General features: G+C 46.6%; 1 protein-coding gene across 2 annotated transcripts in view; it reads right to left on the reverse strand.

Annotated features, from left to right (window-relative positions):
• Positions 1 to 920: 920 nt before the first annotated feature.
• ACVR1B (activin A receptor type 1B) overlaps positions 921 to 18,602 on the reverse strand; it is a 43,729-nt gene continuing 26,047 nt past the window's right edge. For both annotated transcript variants that reach the window (XM_056798188.1, XM_056798189.1), the window contains exons 4-9: positions 17,583 to 17,813; positions 9,458 to 9,625; positions 8,541 to 8,697; positions 7,587 to 7,711; positions 6,143 to 6,273; positions 921 to 3,544 (exon numbers count right to left, since the gene is read on the reverse strand). In XM_056798188.1, the coding sequence (XP_056654166.1) occupies positions 3,419 to 3,544; positions 6,143 to 6,273; positions 7,587 to 7,711; positions 8,541 to 8,697; positions 9,458 to 9,625; positions 17,583 to 17,813 (938 nt within the window). In that variant the 3' untranslated portion in view covers positions 921 to 3,418. The remainder of the gene's footprint in view (positions 3,545 to 6,142; positions 6,274 to 7,586; positions 7,712 to 8,540; positions 8,698 to 9,457; positions 9,626 to 17,582; positions 17,814 to 18,602) is intronic.

Here is an 18,602-nt window from a genome sequence, read left to right on the forward strand (position 1 = left end):
CTAAGGAATAAATCTCCTTAAGGGCCTACTTGAAATCTGAGATTAGAATATGGAATACATGTGGAATCTTCGCTGGTACGTCTTCCAGATGACTGGAAGCAAGTTTTGGAGTTATGAGGGAAGAGATCGTAGTTTCAAAATCAGGAAGGACTTTCCTGACCATCTAGTCACCCCCTCATTGTGTGGATGAGGAAACAGACCCTGAGCGGCCGGGGACTCGCCAAGGCCTTATGGGCAACACGCGACTGAAACAGGATTTGAAATCTTCAAACAAATCCCTGAAGCTGGCATGGAAGAGCACTTGAGAAACGCAAACGATCCCCCCCCAAAGGAGCGCGCCCTCCCAGTAAATGAGACATGCAAAATCGGCCAACTGAGGTTTGGCCCCATCTTAAGCCGGCAAAGGTCATGAAGTAGCACTGGAAAGGTGCGAGGAGGCACAGTTCTACATGGAGTCATTCCGTACCGCCTCTTTTGGGGGACAGCGTGCGGGTTAGTGCACTCTTTCTAGAAAACCACGTGGAGCTGGCGTGGAGAGGAATGGGCACATTCAGGCTCTCTGCGCTACGCAAGGACCCTGGACCCGGTCAGGAGTCACTTCACAGGGGATAGCCGTGTCCGGGGGGAAGGGTGCTCGCCAGGAAGGGCGTCTGGGGCTTCCTTCAGACCGAGCCTCGGGCCTGGCTGGGATGGAGGCGGCTGCCTTGGAGCTCTTCCCCTGGTCCGCCGGGCTGCCTAAAGCCCTCGCGGTGGTGGCCAAGGTCTGCCGTTAATGCGGGCCGCCGAGGGAGCGCAGCAGCCCATCCCTGAACCGTGGGCGCAGGAGGCAAACACCCCGTGCAGCAGACGTGCCGCTCCTGTGCCCAGCGAAGGAGGAGTGACTGGAGGGCTGCGACCAGGGAAGCCTCTGTGCGTGAGACTGATGAATAAAACATTTTAATCATGTACAGCAGAAATCGGACAGGCTTGTTCTTATATTAAACAAAGATTTCCTATATTACAATTTATTTACATTTGCATACTGAAGAGGTAAAGTGTCTAAGTGGCTATTTTGCAGTCCTTTCTAAGAAAATGTACAAAATAACAAGTACCGCGGAGCCGTTCCAGGGCTTGATGGCGACGTCAGAACGGCCTTGAACTTGGTCTGTGAATCAAGGACCCAAAGGCGCAGCCACCCTCAGGACCCAAGGGGGCCTTGGCTGATGGGTGCCTAATGATCAGGTAGTGATTTCGGGGTCCCCCAAACCGCTGCCACATTCTTCCCCTGAGGTGGCTGGACTCGGGGGTGGCGAGCCACAATGAACCCACCAGGGGGCCGCTAAGTGCTCGAGGATCCACGTGGGGTCGTGGGAGAAGGGACAGCTACAAGTAGACACTCGGGAGTCTTCAATTCCTACCATCCTCCTTAGCTTAGGAAGCCCCACCGCTCTGCTCTGGGGAGGGCCAAGCGGAGGCCACAAGGGGGCGGGAGCGATGCCCCCGACCGACTGAAATAAGTGCTAAAACATTTTTCTTCGGCCGACTGGCCTCAAGTATTTAGGGATAATTTCCATAATGTAGGAAAAGGAGCAATACAACAGAAAAATAAATAAGGGGAGGAAAAAAGAAGGGCTCAGGGAGCGCCCCCCCCCCCACCTCCCTCCACAGGTCAGCAAAGGCAAAGAAAGTTCTCCTCGGGAGTGAGGGGAAGGAGAGGGGGAGACCTCCGCCTGAGCCAGGTAAGTCTGGTGGTCACCGCGCGCTCTTCTCGGCCACACAGGGGCCGCCTTTGGTGTCTTGGCTGCTGTGCTCTCCAGGGCATACAGGATGCTGGACAGACTGGGCCCCGGGCCCGCCACCACCTGGCTCAGGAGAGAGGGCCCAGCCACGGCTGGGGGGAGGGGAGGACTGGCCCCCAAAGCAGGGAGGGGTACAGGCTCAGGTACACATGACAAACAGTTCCAGTGTGGTTAAGCTGTGTGCATCTGATCGGATAGATTCTCTTTTCGCTTTCAGTGATCTCTTTAAAAACAAAATAGGTCGAGAGGTAATCACACAGAGAGGTTCCTTTTACGAACAATTAACAAGATTAAAAAAAGTTAAAATCCAGACCCTCCCAGTAACATAAAAAAACCAAACCACTCCAGTTAAAAGTTATGGCTTCAGAGTTATTATACAGGAAGAGCCGCCGCCGAATCACCCCCCACAACCTTGCTTCTACTCCACTGAATGCCCGGGTGAAATCAGACGGTCCTGCCAGCTCGGCCCTGACATGGATGCGCATTTCCCACCTGCCCTTCCCGGATCATCCAGGAAAACCAACCCCAAGCAGTCCCCTGCCCCCCTCACCCCAAATAACTCAGCCACCACCCAAAATGCACACCGCTGCTTCCAGGGTGCAGGACTCCAGGAAGAGGGGCGCGCCTGTGCCACTCTCGGGTTCTGGGTCCTTCCATGCCCCGCTCATCCTCAGCGCCAGTGAAGACGGAATTCTGGCCGGAGCACCCCCCCAGCTCCCCCCGCCACCTGCCCCATACTTGGATTTCTCGGATATTCTCCCCACCCACAGGCAACTGGGTGGCACCAAGCAGAACGGCCACGCAGTGCCAGCTTTGGCTCCAAAGTCTGAAATGAGGGGGGGGCAGGGCAGGGAGGGGCACCCGGCAAGGGGCTAGTCCGGGGAGAACACTTTGCTCCCGACCCAACAGAGGCACCAGCACACTAAGACGGAGACACGACGGACTGCACCCCAGGCTTGCACATGCACAGGAAGCTCGAGCAGGGAAGGACGTACCGACAGACGGACAGACACACACACGCGCGGACAGACACACAGGTGAAAGGGCCTGGCATGGGCCTGGCACGAGGAGAGACGCCTCCGCACATGCACACACAGCTGGAACGGACACAACGGGCGGCCTCTTCCGTCTCTGTGGACAATTTCTCCAGATGTTCGTGCAAGGGAGGAGGGGAACATTTGGCTCAAAGCTGCCCCCGGGGGGCGGGACCTCAGTTCCTCTGGGCCATTCTGTGGGCGCTGCAAGGGCTCCAGAAGGGAACTCACCAGCGGCCTGGGACGGCAAGACCGTCGCTCCTTCCCGGCCCTTTCCCAAGCTGTCCCTGGGACAGGGCCAGCCAGGCTAGCCGAGGGCCGGGGCTCGGCTCTCCGCAGGAAGAAAGCTGAAAGCGCGGCACCGAGGCCTCTGTGCCGGCAGCTCGCCAGTCTCTGTGCCAACTGGAGGTGAACATAAAAAGGATGTCTCAAACCCCGGGTGGGCGAGAGCGTCTCTCCTAGGCTCTTTCCCTGCCGTGGCCCAGGCTAGCCTGGGACACAGGGCTGAGCAGAAACAAGAGGTAGGCCTCCGTCAGCCTCTAGCATGGCAGGTTTCTGTGTGGTTCTGGATGCCCCGAGCTGCATGTGGACGGGGTAGGGAAGGAACTAGATCTTCACGTCTTCCTGCACACTGAGCTGCGACAGGGTCTTCTTGATGCGCAGGGCAGTCAGACGGGCAGCTCCATTGGCATACCAGCACTCCCGCATCATTTTCCCCATCACCCGTAATGCCTGCAGGGAGCAAGAGACCACAATGTGGGCACAAGTGGCACTGCCCAAGGAGCCTGTCCTCCTCCCCCTGGCCCTTCTGTAGAAGCATTTCCTAGATCTTGAAGGTTCAAGAAGAACCCTCTCATGCCCATGGTAATTGTATATGTACATGGAATGATGCCAAATGTCAAATCCCCTAAAAAGCTTTTCTTTTGGCTCTGGAATGAATCACTAAGTTTGAAACGGATACCCTTCGTTCTGAAAACGCATCTCACGCCCCATGCTGGAGAACAGACGGCCACCCAGAAACATGAAGCATGCTGGGAGAAGTCACCTGGGACTTAAAACATTTACTCTGTAGATCTCACATTCCGGGGAATTACCCTGACTGAGGTGACTGTTTAAAATTAGATGGAGCTTAGTTAGACACAAACGGAGCTTTAGGTGGGGAAAAGAAGCTGGAGGGGGGAGCAGTAGAAGGAGCATGGTCCTGACTTTCCTTAAGAAGTAATGCGATGGGATCAGATGGTCTCAAATGTAAGTCAAGCTGACGCTTCTTGGCTTCAGAAATATCTTCTACAGCAAGGGATTCTTAACCTCTTTTAGGGGGTCTGTGAACTATTGGTAAATGTGGTGTAAAAACTCTTTGGATACACTTGTTTTTTTTGGTAATTGCATGTATTTTATTTTATGCACTTAAAAATATTCCAAGAAGCACTCCACAGGCTTTTCCATTTGGCCTGAGGTCCAGACACCAAAGAAAGTCAAGAAATTCTGTCCTTGAGGTTGTTCTTAAAATGGACAAAGTGAAAGGAATGCTGTTTGAGTCTGGGTTCACCCAAATGGTAATAATAGTATAACAACAACAAATGATGACACCCAGGTAGCACTTTCTATCTTCCATTTTACTCTTCCAACAACCTTGGAAGGAAGTCGTGATGGGTGTCAGTGGCCTGGTTTTGGAGCTGTGGTTATCTAAGCACAATTTTACTACAAATGACTAAGATCCCAGGCTTGATCTGCATTTAGCATTGCAATTATACCACTCACTGACCACACACTGCAAGGACTTTGTGCCTCATCCCTCATTTTCCAAATCACCTTTTAAAAACATTTTCAATCTAAAATCTTTTGTGACATGCTGTTTTTTATCACCTTTACTTCAAAATACAGCATGCCACTACTCAGACAACCATGTTTTTTAGGGAGGGAGGGAGGGAGGGAGGGAGGGAGGGAGGGAGGGAGGGAGGGAGGGAGGGAGGGAGGAAGGAAGGAAGGAAGGAAGGAAGGAAGGAAGGAAGGAAGGAAGGAAGGAAGGAAGGAAGGAAGGAAGGAAGGAAGGAAGGAAGGAAGGAAGGAAGGAAGGAAGGAAGGAAGGAAGGAAGGAAGGAAGGAAGGAAGGAAGGAAAAAAGAGAGAGAGAAAGAGAGAGAGAGAGAGAGAGAGAGAGAGAGAAAGAAAGAAAGAAAGAAAGAAAGAAAGAAAGAAAGAAAGAAAGAAAGAAAGAAAGAAAGAAAGAAAGAAAGAAAGAAAGAAAGAAAGAAAGAAAGAAAGAAAAGCAGTTCAGTAAAGCCAAATGAGGCACCAACTGAGTCTGCTGGTCTATTCAGTGGCATGCATCCCAGGAGATCTCTCTTCTCATCTATGCTCTGGGCCCAAGCCTGGTTCTCCTAATCACAGTGCTCCTTTCTGTGATGTTCATTCTATCTGCATCCCTATAGTCACTGTATAGGTTGTCTTCCTGGCTCTGTTCCCTGTTCTTTGCTTGGCTCATATAAGTCATCCCAAGCTTCTCTGAATTCTTCATATTCATCATTTCAAAGACATAGGGATACATAGGAATACTCCACTACTTCCGTGAGTATCCAACCCATGGTAAAACATCTTTTTTTCTTCACCTCGGGCCTTTGAGTCTCCTCACCCAGCACCCTAGGGCTGTCCTCATCTGCCCCCTGTACTACCTCCAGTCTATCACCCATGGAGCCGCCATGGTGATTTTTCTTTAGTGTGAACATGGCCCTACCTCTGCTTCGGGCATACGCAGCCCTTCATGGCCTGGCCTGTTTCTGCCTTTCCAGTTTTCCAGTCTCTTGATCCTCCCATGTGCTCCCATGTGGCCTTGCAGGTTTTTGCCCTGCTATCCCCCATGACAACAATGCTCCGTGCTCCTGGCTTTCTTCAAGGCTGGGCTTCAAGCGTCCCCTTTCCCAGGCCTTTCCTCATCCTCATGGCTACTGAGGCCTTCCCCTCTCAGCCTGCCTTCCACCTCTTCCTCTGCTATGAACCTGGTGGTCTCCTCCCTCAGACCATGCGTTCTTTGGGGGACCTCTGGGGGCCTTTATTCTCTTCCATCGTCCCTTGCATTCCCAGCACTCAGCCCCTTTGTCTCTGTCCAGTCTCTGACACTTCAAACTCTCCACGAGCAGGAGCTACTTCTCCTCCTCCGTGATCCCTCTTCACTTCACCCTGGACAAAAACAGGACAGCTCGGTCTTGGGCTCACAGGGTGCTCAATACACTACGCCAACAGGCTGCCTGACCCCCATGCCTCGCGGCGATTTGGTCCTCTCCGTTGGAGATCTCTCATCCTCAGGACAAGAGGAAGCAGCAAAGTTCCCTACCTCATAACTCTGCCACCAGTTGGGGATGTTGGGTCGAAGCTTTTGGTCACACACGACCTTCCTCATTTCCTCAATGGAAGGGTCGGAGGGCACAAGATCGTAATATGGCAACTGATATTCCTCATGAATTCCTGGGTGGGAGGAGAGATTTGCTTGAGTCGTCAGTAGGAAAACAGATCGACATTTCCTCAAAAATCAATGGGCCAGGACAGATCAGTGACTCAGTGGATACAACCAGATCTAGAGATGTGAGGTCCTGGGTTCTAATCTGGCCTCAGATACGTCCCAGCTGTGTGACCTTAGACAAGTTACTTATCCCTCATTGTCTAGCCTTCATCACTCTTCTGCCTTGGAAGTGATACTTAGTATTGCTTCTAAGACAGAAGATAAGGGTTAAAAAAACTCGATGTAGCAAGTGAAGAGATTTTTCAGGAAAACAATCACAAGGCACCCCAATAAGCATGAAGGTAGAGAATACAATTCTAAGAGAAACTTGCACTCCTTGGAGCTTGTATGAAGAGAGAAAGGGTCCCCATTCTTGGGCTACGTGGCTTTGATTCCTGGATCTAGAGCTGAATGACCCCAGGCTTAGTCATGGTCTCTGAGCCTCAAGTTCCTCATGTGTCAAACGGAAATCATAATGGTGCTGCCCAGCTCACGGGGTGCTGTACGCCGTGTTTCATAAACCTCAAGGGACTACATAACTATAAAGTGGCATTCGCTTAGCACATGCCCTATTCTAGGTGTATCCTCAGCCTGATCTCATAAAGTCACTGTGTGAAATAAGAAAGAAGTATCTTGTCCATAGAGTGATAAAGGCAATTTGTAATAAGCACTTCTAATAATTAATTGTCTTTATAAGATCTGCTTCAGGGCCCTCATCTAAGCCACGGCTGTTCTGGAATATCAGACATTGGGGATTGCAGGACCCCAAAACTTCTGAACACGAGGCGGGGAGGTTTCTGCTGAGAGAAGGGAGGTGGGGGAGCAGGGCTGGGCTTCCTGAGGCGGGTTCTTTCATCAGCCCTCTTTCACCTTCCTGGCAAGGCTCATGTCAGAGCTAGACGGCATTGAGATGCCGAGTATCCATGAGGGAGAGCACGTGATAGCGGATGCAGGGAAGATCTCAAATAATGCTCTGTCACACTCACCCAGTCACCCCTAAATCCCACAGATGGCTGCGGCCTAATAGACAATGCTCTATATCATACACTGACCCACTAAGAGGATTGTGATAGGAAGATTGGGGGGGCTGTTTTTGCAAAAGGAAGTGAACAAAGTTAGAGAACCCTGGGTGCAAGAGCGTCATCCCTTGGTGACAGCTGAGAGTATGATTCTCACCCCCAAATCCTACATCCTGAAAAGAAGGTGCTAAAGGGAGCAGTCAAATGTCACCAACCAAGAATTCTGGCGTTTGGAGGAAGAATCTAAAAGGGGGCGGTACCTCCTGAATTGCATCTTCGGGCAATCTCCCAGTACACCAACCCTAAGGCATAAATGTCAGCACACTTAAAGGAATCGAAGTGCTTCATGTTGATGGTTTCATCCAGCACTTCAGGGGCCATGTACCTGGAAGGGCAAAGGGAAAGAACACCGTGATTTCTGGAAGAACACAGCCAACCTACTTCTCTTCTCAGTCCGTCAATGGAGTGATGTTTCCTTTTGTCGAGGGCCCTTTGGACGAGGGGGAGCAAGGACACATTTTAGCATTAGCTGTATTTTCACAGCTTCTCAAGTAAAGCTTCGGAACAACCACTGATTTCTGCACTAGTTTAACCACCAATATCTGGTCTTTTCCACACCGACTTTGGCAACTTTTATTAAGCTGCCACTCCTGGCATGGAGAATGTTAGACCTGCTCAGGCCCTGGACTGTGAAACCATGGATGTGGGCACTCCCTACTCAGCAGCCACAGCTGCAATGATTCAGAGTAGAACGGGAGGAGGAACAAAAATCAGCAGGAAATGAAAGAGAAGCCACATTTATACTACCTGCTGTATCCTGAACCTGAGCTTTCTAACCTCCATGCCTTTGCTCAGGCTGCTCCTGCTGTCTGAACTGCCCTCTTAGATTCAGATAGATAGTATTGTGCAGCTGGATACCTGATATTTTCTTTGGGGAAAAAATGATGGATACTTTTCATTTCTATGTAAGAGACTTAATATCGCCACCCCCACAAAATATAATGGTCAACATGCACGACTGACTAGAGTTTTGAAGCTCTTAAAATTGTTCTTTAAGAGGAATTCCCTGAATTTACACTTATTTTCTGTATTTAATGCATGCTTCCCCCCATGTCTGCTCAATAGACTGTAGATTCTCTAAGGGCAGGCCCCACATCTTTTTTCTCTATTTCGGGGCTTTTTCCTTCCCTCTGATGAAGCTTCCTACTCCATACCTCTTGGTTCCCACCCTCTGATTTGGTGCGATGTCAATAGTATCTGTGCTTGAATCGTGACGGACAGCAAGGCCTAGGTCAGCGATCGCACACATTCCATTTTTCTTCACCAAGATGTTCTTTGATTTCAAGTCTCTATGTGCAATTCCAGGCTTCCCTGGCAAAGAAAATAGAATCTTGTTAGGACAGGACAAAGCCAGCACTGTTGGATAAGTTCTTCTACCTAATCAGGCCAAGAGGGAGTTCTCTGGCATGTGCATGCCAAGAACAGGACCAAGACCTAACAGATGACTCATGCCTCTTTCTGATAAGAGTTGGACTACATGACCCTTTGAGCTCCCCTCCAATTCTTAAATTCTATAAATATCTCTATTCAGGCGGGCCATAGCTGTCTCCCTGGTTATCAGCCAGTGGGTAAAAGACAAGGGCTTTCTGACAAGTTGACAGAATAAGCCGCCTCCCTGCACGTCACAGCTCAAGGTTTGTGTTTACCTTCTCCAGCACGTACTCTTTGATTCACCGAATCCAACCCACCGACAGAGTCCTTGCTGAGCTTTCCCCCATAATGACTTCATGGACTTTTCTGCATGTTCATCACTCTCATTTGCAGTCTTCCTAGAGGACCTCCCAAGGCCATGCAATAAATATTTGCTGTCAGCTGACAAACTCTTCCTACCAAATAACAGGTAACTAACTCTCTAAGCTATTTGACTGTCTGAGGGTAGTTCCAAACAGAAATAAAAAAACTCAAACTTCACTTTACTTCAGACGAGGCATAAGGTTCAGGAGCCCAGTTTAATGAGAGGCAAGATGAATTCTTTTGGCAGCTGTCACTCAGCAGTGTACCACTTTATGCTGGGGATAAAAACCAGAAAGACAGACCCTTTGAGGGCTACCTAACTGTTGTGGCCACTTACCCTGGGTACCTACAATCTCCATGTGCAGGTGTGCCAATCCACTAGCAGCAGACAAGGCCAGCTTAATCATCCCCTCGATAGTCACTGTATACCGATTGAGATAATCAAACAAGGAACCATGTTCATGATAATCAGAAACAAGCCACAGCTGGGTCCAAGTACCATTATCTGCAGGTAGAACCAAGGAAGGACTTTTAGAAAAGCACAGCTATTGGTAGAAAAGAATGGAACAGAAAAGGAAATATATGAGGAATGGGAGGGAGAGAGATTAATTTCATTACATTGCAAAGTTTACATTGAGTCCTTTCACATTTTTCAGTTAATCTACACTTTATAAAAATTACACAGTGGACAGAGTGCCAGGCCTGAAGTTGGGAACACCTAGGGTTCAAATCTGGTTTCAGATACTTCCTAGCTGTGTGACCCTGGGCAAGTCACTAATCCCAAGTGCCTAACCCTTACCACTCTTCTGCCTTAGAACTGATACTCAGTACTAGTTAAAAAAAAAATCACCTTACCAGGTGAGCGAAGGATAAATTGAAGTGAAGAAGAGACTTGAGGTGGGAAGCCAATGAGTTGATCAACTGGACATTATTAAGTACCTACTATATGCAAGTGCTATTCTAAGTGCAGAGGGTACCAAGAAAGGGGGGGAAACAGTCCTTGCTCTCAAGAGCCTCACAGTCTAATGCAGTAAACAACCACGCATGATCAAGGCATAAAGAACAGCCTGAAGGTAGCCCCCAAGAGAAGGTCATCCCAACCGTACAGGTGACAGCCTGGACTGGAGCTGGGCTTATGTGAGTAGGGAAGTGGACTGTACTCAAAGGATGCTGTGGCGGGACAGTGATGAGATGGGGCCATCATGGATGTTCAGGGTAAGAGAGTGTGAGGGGATAGGACAACACTGATGCTGTGAGACTGGGTGGCGGGGCCTTCAACAGCAATAGGGAAATTAGGACAAGAAGAGGATTTTGGTTTTGATGTGCTGATTTTAAGTTGCTTGGAGGGCATCGAGTTGGAGATATCCAAGAAATAGTCACTGATGTGTGGCAGGAGCTTGGGAGAGAGAGCAGGCATCTGGACAGAGAGACCTTGGAATCAGCAACATAGAAGTAATCAACAAATCCAGGAGAACCGATGAGATTACAAAGCAAGATGGCGCAGAGCAAAAGAGAAGGCCCAGTAAGTACCCAATATTGTATCGTCGAAGAACCTTCCAAGAAGGTGGTGGAGGTGGGGGGCAGGTCAGACAAGGTTAGAAGAGAAGGAAGTGGAGGGACCCAGGACGGATGACTTTCTTAAGGAATTTGGCCAAGAAGGGGGAGAAATATAAAATAGAAGATAGTAGGAGTAGGGATCAAGTGAAGGTTGTAGTTTTTATTTTTGTCTTCATAACTGTTACCTTTAGTCTTAGACTCAATCCCAACAGTTCCAAGGCAGAAGAGTTTAAGGGCTAGGCCATGGGGGTTAAGTGACTTAGCCAGTGTCACACAGTTAGGAAGTGTCTGCGGCCAAATTAGAATCCAAGACCTCCCATCTCCAGTCTGGTTCTCTATGCCACCCAGTTTATTTGTTTGTTTTTTAAGGAGATGGAAACATGGGCATGTTTAAAGGTAGCCAGTAGATAGGGAAAGATGAATGGGGGAATGATAGTCCGAGCAGTTGCTGAGAGAATGAAACCAAAAGGGTGTGCAAAGGGAACCCTTTAGCGAGAGGAAAGGTCACCTCTGCATTGGAGACCAGAGTAAAGGAAGAGATGGGGGAGATGGCGGAATGACGGGAGGTGGGATGAAAGGCGAGCTCTCTCAGAATATTCTAAAATGTGTTTAACTTTGAGGCAAAGCCCTCAGGCGGAAGAGTGGTGGTGGAAAGGGTGCTATGGGAGGCTCTAGTAGTGTTTAGAACAGTCCCTTTGGAAGGGGATAGCAAAGCAATTGGGAAATAACAGAACATGTGCTCTGCTACAGTGAGGGCCCAGACCACCCAGTAGAGCTGACCCATACACCTCAGCTATGGCCTCCTTACCCAAACTTGAGAACACACTCGGAGGAATCGTGGGGAATTGCTTTCCTGATGGGTGATTACCTATTTAGGGACACTATTTCAGGAAAGCCCCACTCGGTCCACTTCACTTACTAAACCCCCTCCAGTTCTGGGACTTTGATCAAATTAACTTTGCCGGCTCTCTTCAAAAGGACGTCGGTCTCAATCTACACCTTTCAGGCTCCACTTCCATAACTTTCCACACTCCACAATTGAGTCCAAGCTCCCCAAGGATTTTTGTATTTGTGCCTCAACACTTAGCACACAATAATAGTAAGCTTAATAAATGCTTATTCATTCTGCAAATTCAGCTTCATTGAAAAACTAGTGAAAAGGAAATTGAGAGTCAGCATATTTTTAGGGATTTCTTTTTAAGTCTTCCGACTACCTAAGTTCTTGGATTTTGGACTAAGATTTATTTTCATGAATGAATTTCAAAATGAGAAGCCACCAAACAAACAGAAGTGCAAAAAGAAAACAGCCTTCAAAACTGTCTGATTTGTGCATGAAATTTTCATGAGCGAGTTGGGTAGATATGCTGTACACCACCACACAATAATGTTAGCTAATCATACAACTATCTGGGAGGATGAGATGATCATCAAGAGTACAATGTCAGGGACAGCTAGGTAGCACAACAGATGGAGGGCCAGGCCTGGAATTGGGAGGTCCTGGGTTCAAATCTGACCTCAGACATTTCCCAGCTAGGTGACCCTGGGCAAGTCACTTGCCTAGCCCTTCCCACTCTTCTGCTTTGGAACCAGTACACAGTATTGACTCCAAGAAGGAAGATAAGGGTTTGTTGTTGTTGTTGTTTTTTAAAGCACTTTGTTTTTGAACAATCTGATGAAACCCATTAGATGGTATGGCACAAGGTTATCTTTTCTACAGCCTGTAATGATAGAACACAGTTTCCACCAATTCACTGCAAAATCGGCATTGGTTCGCTGGTGGTAATGACCAAAGGCCCTGACCATAAACAAATCTGTAGGGCTCAGACAGATGCCCGCCTAACGCACCCCTGCCTGCCTTCTCCTGCTGCGATTAAGTACACTTCTTTCTGTCCACTGTTCAATGACCTATGAGTATCTAATTGTTTTCCAATATTAAACCTAAACTACCCTGGCACTGCCCTGATTCAGGCAGAGCCCAGAATACTGTTCCAGGGGCATCTCAACGACAACATGTGCAAAACTGGACTCACGTTTCCCAATTCTCCTTTCTTACAAATGTTCCGACTTCTGTTGAAGGTGTCCCCATATTTAAAGTGTTTCAAATTTATCACCTTGGCATTATCCTAGACTACTCATTCTTCCTCCCTCCATACGTGACGAGTTGCGAAATCTTACCATTTCTACCTTCACAATCTCTCTCACATTTGACCCTTTCTCCTTCCCAGTCTCCAAGATACCTCCACCCTCTTAACTCAGAGCCTCATCACCTCTCACTAGGATTATTTCAATAGCCTCCTACTTGGTCTCTATGCCTCCAGCCTCTCCCCACTCTGATCCATCCTCCATCTAGCTGCCAAAGCAATTTTTCGTAAGTGTAGAACTCTCTTACTCAATCAATTTCTGCTGCCTTTTGGATGAAATTTTAGCTCCTCTATTTAGCTTTTTTAAAAAAATTAACCCTTAGAAGTGATACAAAGTATGGGTTTCAAGGTAGAAGAGTTGTAAGGGCTAGGCAATGGGGGTTAAGTGACTTGCTCAGGGTCACACAGCAAGGACATGTGTCTGAGGTCACAGCTGAATCCAGTTCTTCCATCTCTAGGTCTGACTCTCAATCCCACTGAACCACATAGCTGCTCCTCTGTTTAGCTTTTAAAGCCCTAATCAATCTGGTCCCAAACTAGCTTTTTAACCTCACCAAACATTACTTCCCTTGCCTGTCTATGATTGTGGCAAAATGACCTTCTCTCTGTTCATGAGTCTCCATCTCCTATCCCTCTACCTTTTCATTGCCATTCCCCATTCCTGGAAACGTACTTTCTCCTTACTATCACCTCATCTACTCCCACTCTTCCTTGAAAACCCAGCTCACAGACTCTCTTCTGATGGATTCACAAATTTCCATGAAACTTTTACATTGTTTTAAAAACAATTACTATCAATTCTCCCCAAATTATTCTCACAAATTGAGTGAAAAAAAGCACTCTACCAGATTCCTTTTATGAGATATAGTCCTAATGCCTAAGCCAGAAAAAGTATAAAATGTAAATATAGGAAAATTAGAGACCAATATCATGAATAAATATCAATTAAAAATTTTAAAATAAAGTCCTATCAAACAGATGACAGCAATTCAGCCAAAAAATCATTCATCAGGAGCAGATTGAACATGAGAAAACAACATAATCTTGTATATGAATATGTACAATGACTACGACAATATTAAAAAAACGTGGTCCAGATTGCTGTATATATTTTTATATGTACTTGTCTCTCCTATGAGAATGTAAGCTTATTGCAAGTAGAAACTGCTTTCTTTTTGGTGCCTATATAAATACCTGATTAATTGAGCTACAGATTACAGATTTTTATAACCTGGGAATTTGTTATCTATCAGTCCATTACACATAATTAGCTTCTCCTGAACAATTCCAGACACTAGATCCTATCTTTCTAGGAACAACATTTTTATGGTCTATAGTAATGCATCATTTTTACCAGTTCCTTGTATAATCTACATACAAACTCTGAGCTCCTTAAAGAGAACTTCTCTATAATTTCTAGTGGCAATGACTTGGTCCTGAGTTAGCATTAAAAATTCTTCTTGTTTCTATAAACAAATACATAAAACTCAAGTATCTAACCAATGCTTCTTTATCAACATCTTGTTGGTTTAAATTCACATAGAAAGACCTGCAAAAGCCTTTTGATTCCACTCCTGGATCTTAGTCGTTGCACAGACTGCATCCAAGGACAAGCCACTTTCAGCTCTATTAGACAAATCCATCAGCATGTACCTGTTATCAGCCTTTACTACACTGCTCGATTAAGCAATGTTGCTTGTTCCAAAAGGACTGTAGGACATGCTCTAAGAATGTCTCTTGACAGTCCTTTACCGTAGGCTGATGGTCCATGTTTTGTTGGTACTGTTCAGCAATTTTTTTTTTGGTGAGGAATCCTTTCAAATCTGTCATATGTCATTTTAAAGGTCCAATGGCACATGAAAACTAATACTGGATAGGATAGATGCTGATTGCTTTAACAGGTTTTGCCCACTCAGCTTCCACTAAGAATGCAATTAAGTCTTTTAACATACACAGCCACAGCCTTTGCTTTGATCCACTGATAGTCTATGTGAATTGCCTAGAGAAGACCACAGTATTTTTAAAGTATTGATTTCTACTTGTTCAAAACAACCTTTGGACCCTGCGTGGAGCACTAAGTCTCTATTTTCCTTGGCATACTTAAGTCCTAGTGCCATTTTGGTATCATCGGAGAGCGACTCCACGAGATGCCGGTGCTGTTTGGAGGACGGGGGTCTATACTTGGAGGATCGCTGGTGTTCTCACCTTTGGGTAACAGATATGTAAAACCTATCCCCAAGCAGAGTTTCAGGCTTGTGCTTACAGAGTTAGCTGGCCAAACACTTGGCTGGTAATTCACCAAGAATTATGCACCTGCCCTGGCCCTGGCAGTTTGGGGTTTTGCAGAAAAGCTGGCGCTCTCCTTCACCTTCCTTAAAATGACTGCTCTAATGCTCACTGTGTTGTTAACAATGCACAAACCTCCCTTGTTGCTTTGTTGGGCCACTGTTCCTGTCATCCTATCTCCGTTGCTGCTCTGCTTCTCAAGCTTCTCCAAATAGGTTTTTTATTAATATGACTTTGCTTGCTTCCTTCTTTGTGCATTTCTGGCTCTTTCGGACTGCCTGAGCCTTTGCACTTTTGTCTTCAGTAGCAGAACCTAGCATTTTTATGTCTTTCATTGGGCAACGGGGTGTCCCAATTTCCTACAAAGTGTACTAGCCAGGTATTAACAGGGTCTTGCAATGCCTTTTGGCCACTCTTCAAAGCTCTCTCAAGTCACTCCTACCCCACGGGGTCTTCAGCAGAACTGCTCCAGACTTCTCTGTTTCCTCCTACTGTGGTGATGTCTGTGCATGGGTCCTGAAATGGTTTTATACTTTGTTAAACAGCATTGGAGAATCCACTTGTTTGTGATGATTACAGTAGATACCTACTTCTAAAAGTTACTCCTTTTCCCCCCTGTATAACTGGTTTCCTGATAGTACCTATGCTGTCAAACGGAAGAAGAGCCTTTCAAAATTCCCGTGTCTCTATCCCCTTTTCAAAATTATTTGAGAGCAGGGCTGCTCTTAGCATATTTGGTTCTTAGGTATAATGGCTGGATTTTGCATGAAATGACAACTTCAATGACAGCAAGATCTTCCTTTCTCCCTTCAGATTTTAGTAGCACCTCAATTTCATCTCTTATTTCATCTAATATAAACTTGGGAATTAAAGGTTTGGGTTTTTTAAATCACTGTACAGCGATCACTAGCAATATATCACCCTGTGACTTAGAGTTAAAGATGCTACTGATAAAAAGGAGAATGAAGCTCTTGCCTAGAATTGGTGAGATATTTCTGATTTTGTTAATGTTGACAGTATTGGCACATAATATCAGTTTCCATGGCTTTAGTCTCTTTTACATGTACTCATGGTTTGCCTAGTTTAGTGGGGCAAAGGGCAGCAAAATCAATCCTGGCTATTTGTAAAGAGGAAATCTGAGGTTACTATAATTAATTTTTCTTAAAACCCCTATCTTCTATCTTTGAATCAATACTATTTATTGTTCCAAGGCACAAGAGCAGTAAGAGCTAGGAAATGGGGATTATGTGACTTGCTCAGGATCACCCAGCTAGTTAAGTATCTGAGGCCAGATTCAAACCCAGGACCTCCCATCTCTGGGTCTGGCTCTCAATCCACTGAGACACCCACACATACAAGGAATAAATAACCCACAATGGAAAAGCTGTGGGCTAACCCAAGTCTCCCAAATTCCAGGCCCCCATAAGTAAGGAGATAAGTGGTTTTCTCTTTTCTCAGATCTAGTCACCAGTTTCACTGCAGGGAGTGGCTTCCAAAAATCCCAACTCTTGTCTTCTCATTGCCAACAAAGGGACCAGCTAGTACCAGCTCCCACTTCTTTACCCAACAACTGGTGTCCGCAATTCAAGGCCAGGCATGCTATTATTAAGTTTAAAGGAAAACTTTTCTTCCTTTCTGTTTTAAAGATCTAAAACCTTACCATGGGTGGTGATGTGATTTTAAAAAAAGAACAGGTACTCAAATAAAGTAGTTCTTTCTCATTTCCTTACTTGACTGGGAATCAGAGACTTCCCCCTTGTGGTAGCTAACAATATTAGTAACCTCCATAACAGTGTAAGGAAAACAGGTGCTGTAGTTTTAGCAGGAAACCTTTAGCACCTTCCAAAGACTTTTCAGACACCAACTCCTAAAGTGATCTCAGAAGTTTTTTAAGGCAGAGAAAAATAGTAACCTGGGTTCCCACTTAACACAAAGGCACACCTTCGGTTTGAGAAATCCCCAAGAGCCAGGAATGGGTTACTTCTACAATGCAGTTTGGACCTATTTCCATGACAACAGGCAACTAGGTAGACTTTCCATGGTTGGTTTTCTATTCTCCCTGCCCCTAAGAAAAATAGAGAGCTCTAGATCGGTGATATCAAACTCAACCAGAACCAAGGGTTGCTGTATGTAACTGCATACAAGAACCACTGTGACGGAATCTAGACTTAGAAAACCAGGAATTAACATTATCTACAGTCTATCACATTTTTACTTACTTTGTTAATAGTCTCCAATTCTATTTTAATCTGTCTGGGCATGTTTGACAACTCTGCTCTAGATTGCTCCAATGTTCAAGCGTTGTCTGGGGTGGCTTTATTCTATCTGGGATTAACTACTTGTTCAGGCCTTTGCTTTCTTATATAAACCCCAAGCCCCCACTCTCAAGCTGAGGTGTGATGCTTTCTCAGTGCCTCTGCCATCTAGGAATGTTGTTAGAACCTTTCTCCTCCCCCCATACCAAACCCATTCCTTTACCTTTGTTGTCAGCAGCAATAAATCCAAGAATATTTTCATGGCGCAACATGACCGTCTGGTATATTTCTGCTTCCCGAAACCAAGACCGCTCTTCTCGGGAGGAGAAAATTTTCACAGCCACATCTCCGCCTCGCCACCGACCACGCCACACTTCCCCAAATCGGCCCTTGCCTATGATCTCCTGTAGGACAATTGTACGAGCCACTGTGCGCTGGACAAAGAGTGGTAACCCTGCAGACCAAAGAGTAGAAGCTGACCCCAACTGTGGGCTTCTCGAAGCCAGCCCATGAATTTTACTTGACAGATGTCTACTTTAGTGGCCCACGTGGACATGCACTTGGTACACGCAGTTCCCAACCATCGCTTGTGATCCACTAAATTCTAAGCTAACTACTGAAGGCAGGAACTGAGGAGTGGGGGGCTGGGTGGGGAGGAATCTGTGTCCATTGTTCTGTCCTATCCATGCCCCTTCTCTTTTCTCTTCCCAGGAGAAGGGAGAGTCGAGCGTGGCCACTTGAGTACACGAGTCCGAGGCTTTACAGGTAGCACTGCACATTTAAGAGCTGATGCAGCCAGTTATCTGCCAGCTCAGCCCCTCGCCTCTGCCACACGCAGATGATGGAAGCACTAGAGCAGGAGTGGTGAAGAGACAGCTAAGAAGCTTGGAGCATCCAAACATTCAGTCACCCCCTGGCAGCCTTCCTCCTCCACTAGAGGGCAGTGGTGTGGGCCACATAAAAAGAACAGAGGACACTTCTCCAAAGACCAAGCCCTATCTTCTCTCTTGCTTTCTCACCTTCTAAAAATATAAAGGTGAGACACTTTAGAGTGCTTTGCTAGGCTAAAAATATCTCCCACTTTTAGGGGAAAGTTTTGTGCTGCCTGCACTGCCAATGGGATAAGACATTAAAATTTATTTCAAAAAGCAAATACAAAAACCTTGTCATATCTTATAAGAACTCCACCTTCACTGGATTTGGATTTAAAAGGCTTGGACTCACATTCCAATAATAGTGGGCA

The sequence above is a fragment of the Monodelphis domestica genome, chromosome 5 (genome assembly GCF_027887165.1).
Source record: "Monodelphis domestica isolate mMonDom1 chromosome 5, mMonDom1.pri, whole genome shotgun sequence".
Classification (NCBI taxonomy): domain Eukaryota; kingdom Metazoa; phylum Chordata; class Mammalia; order Didelphimorphia; family Didelphidae; genus Monodelphis; species Monodelphis domestica.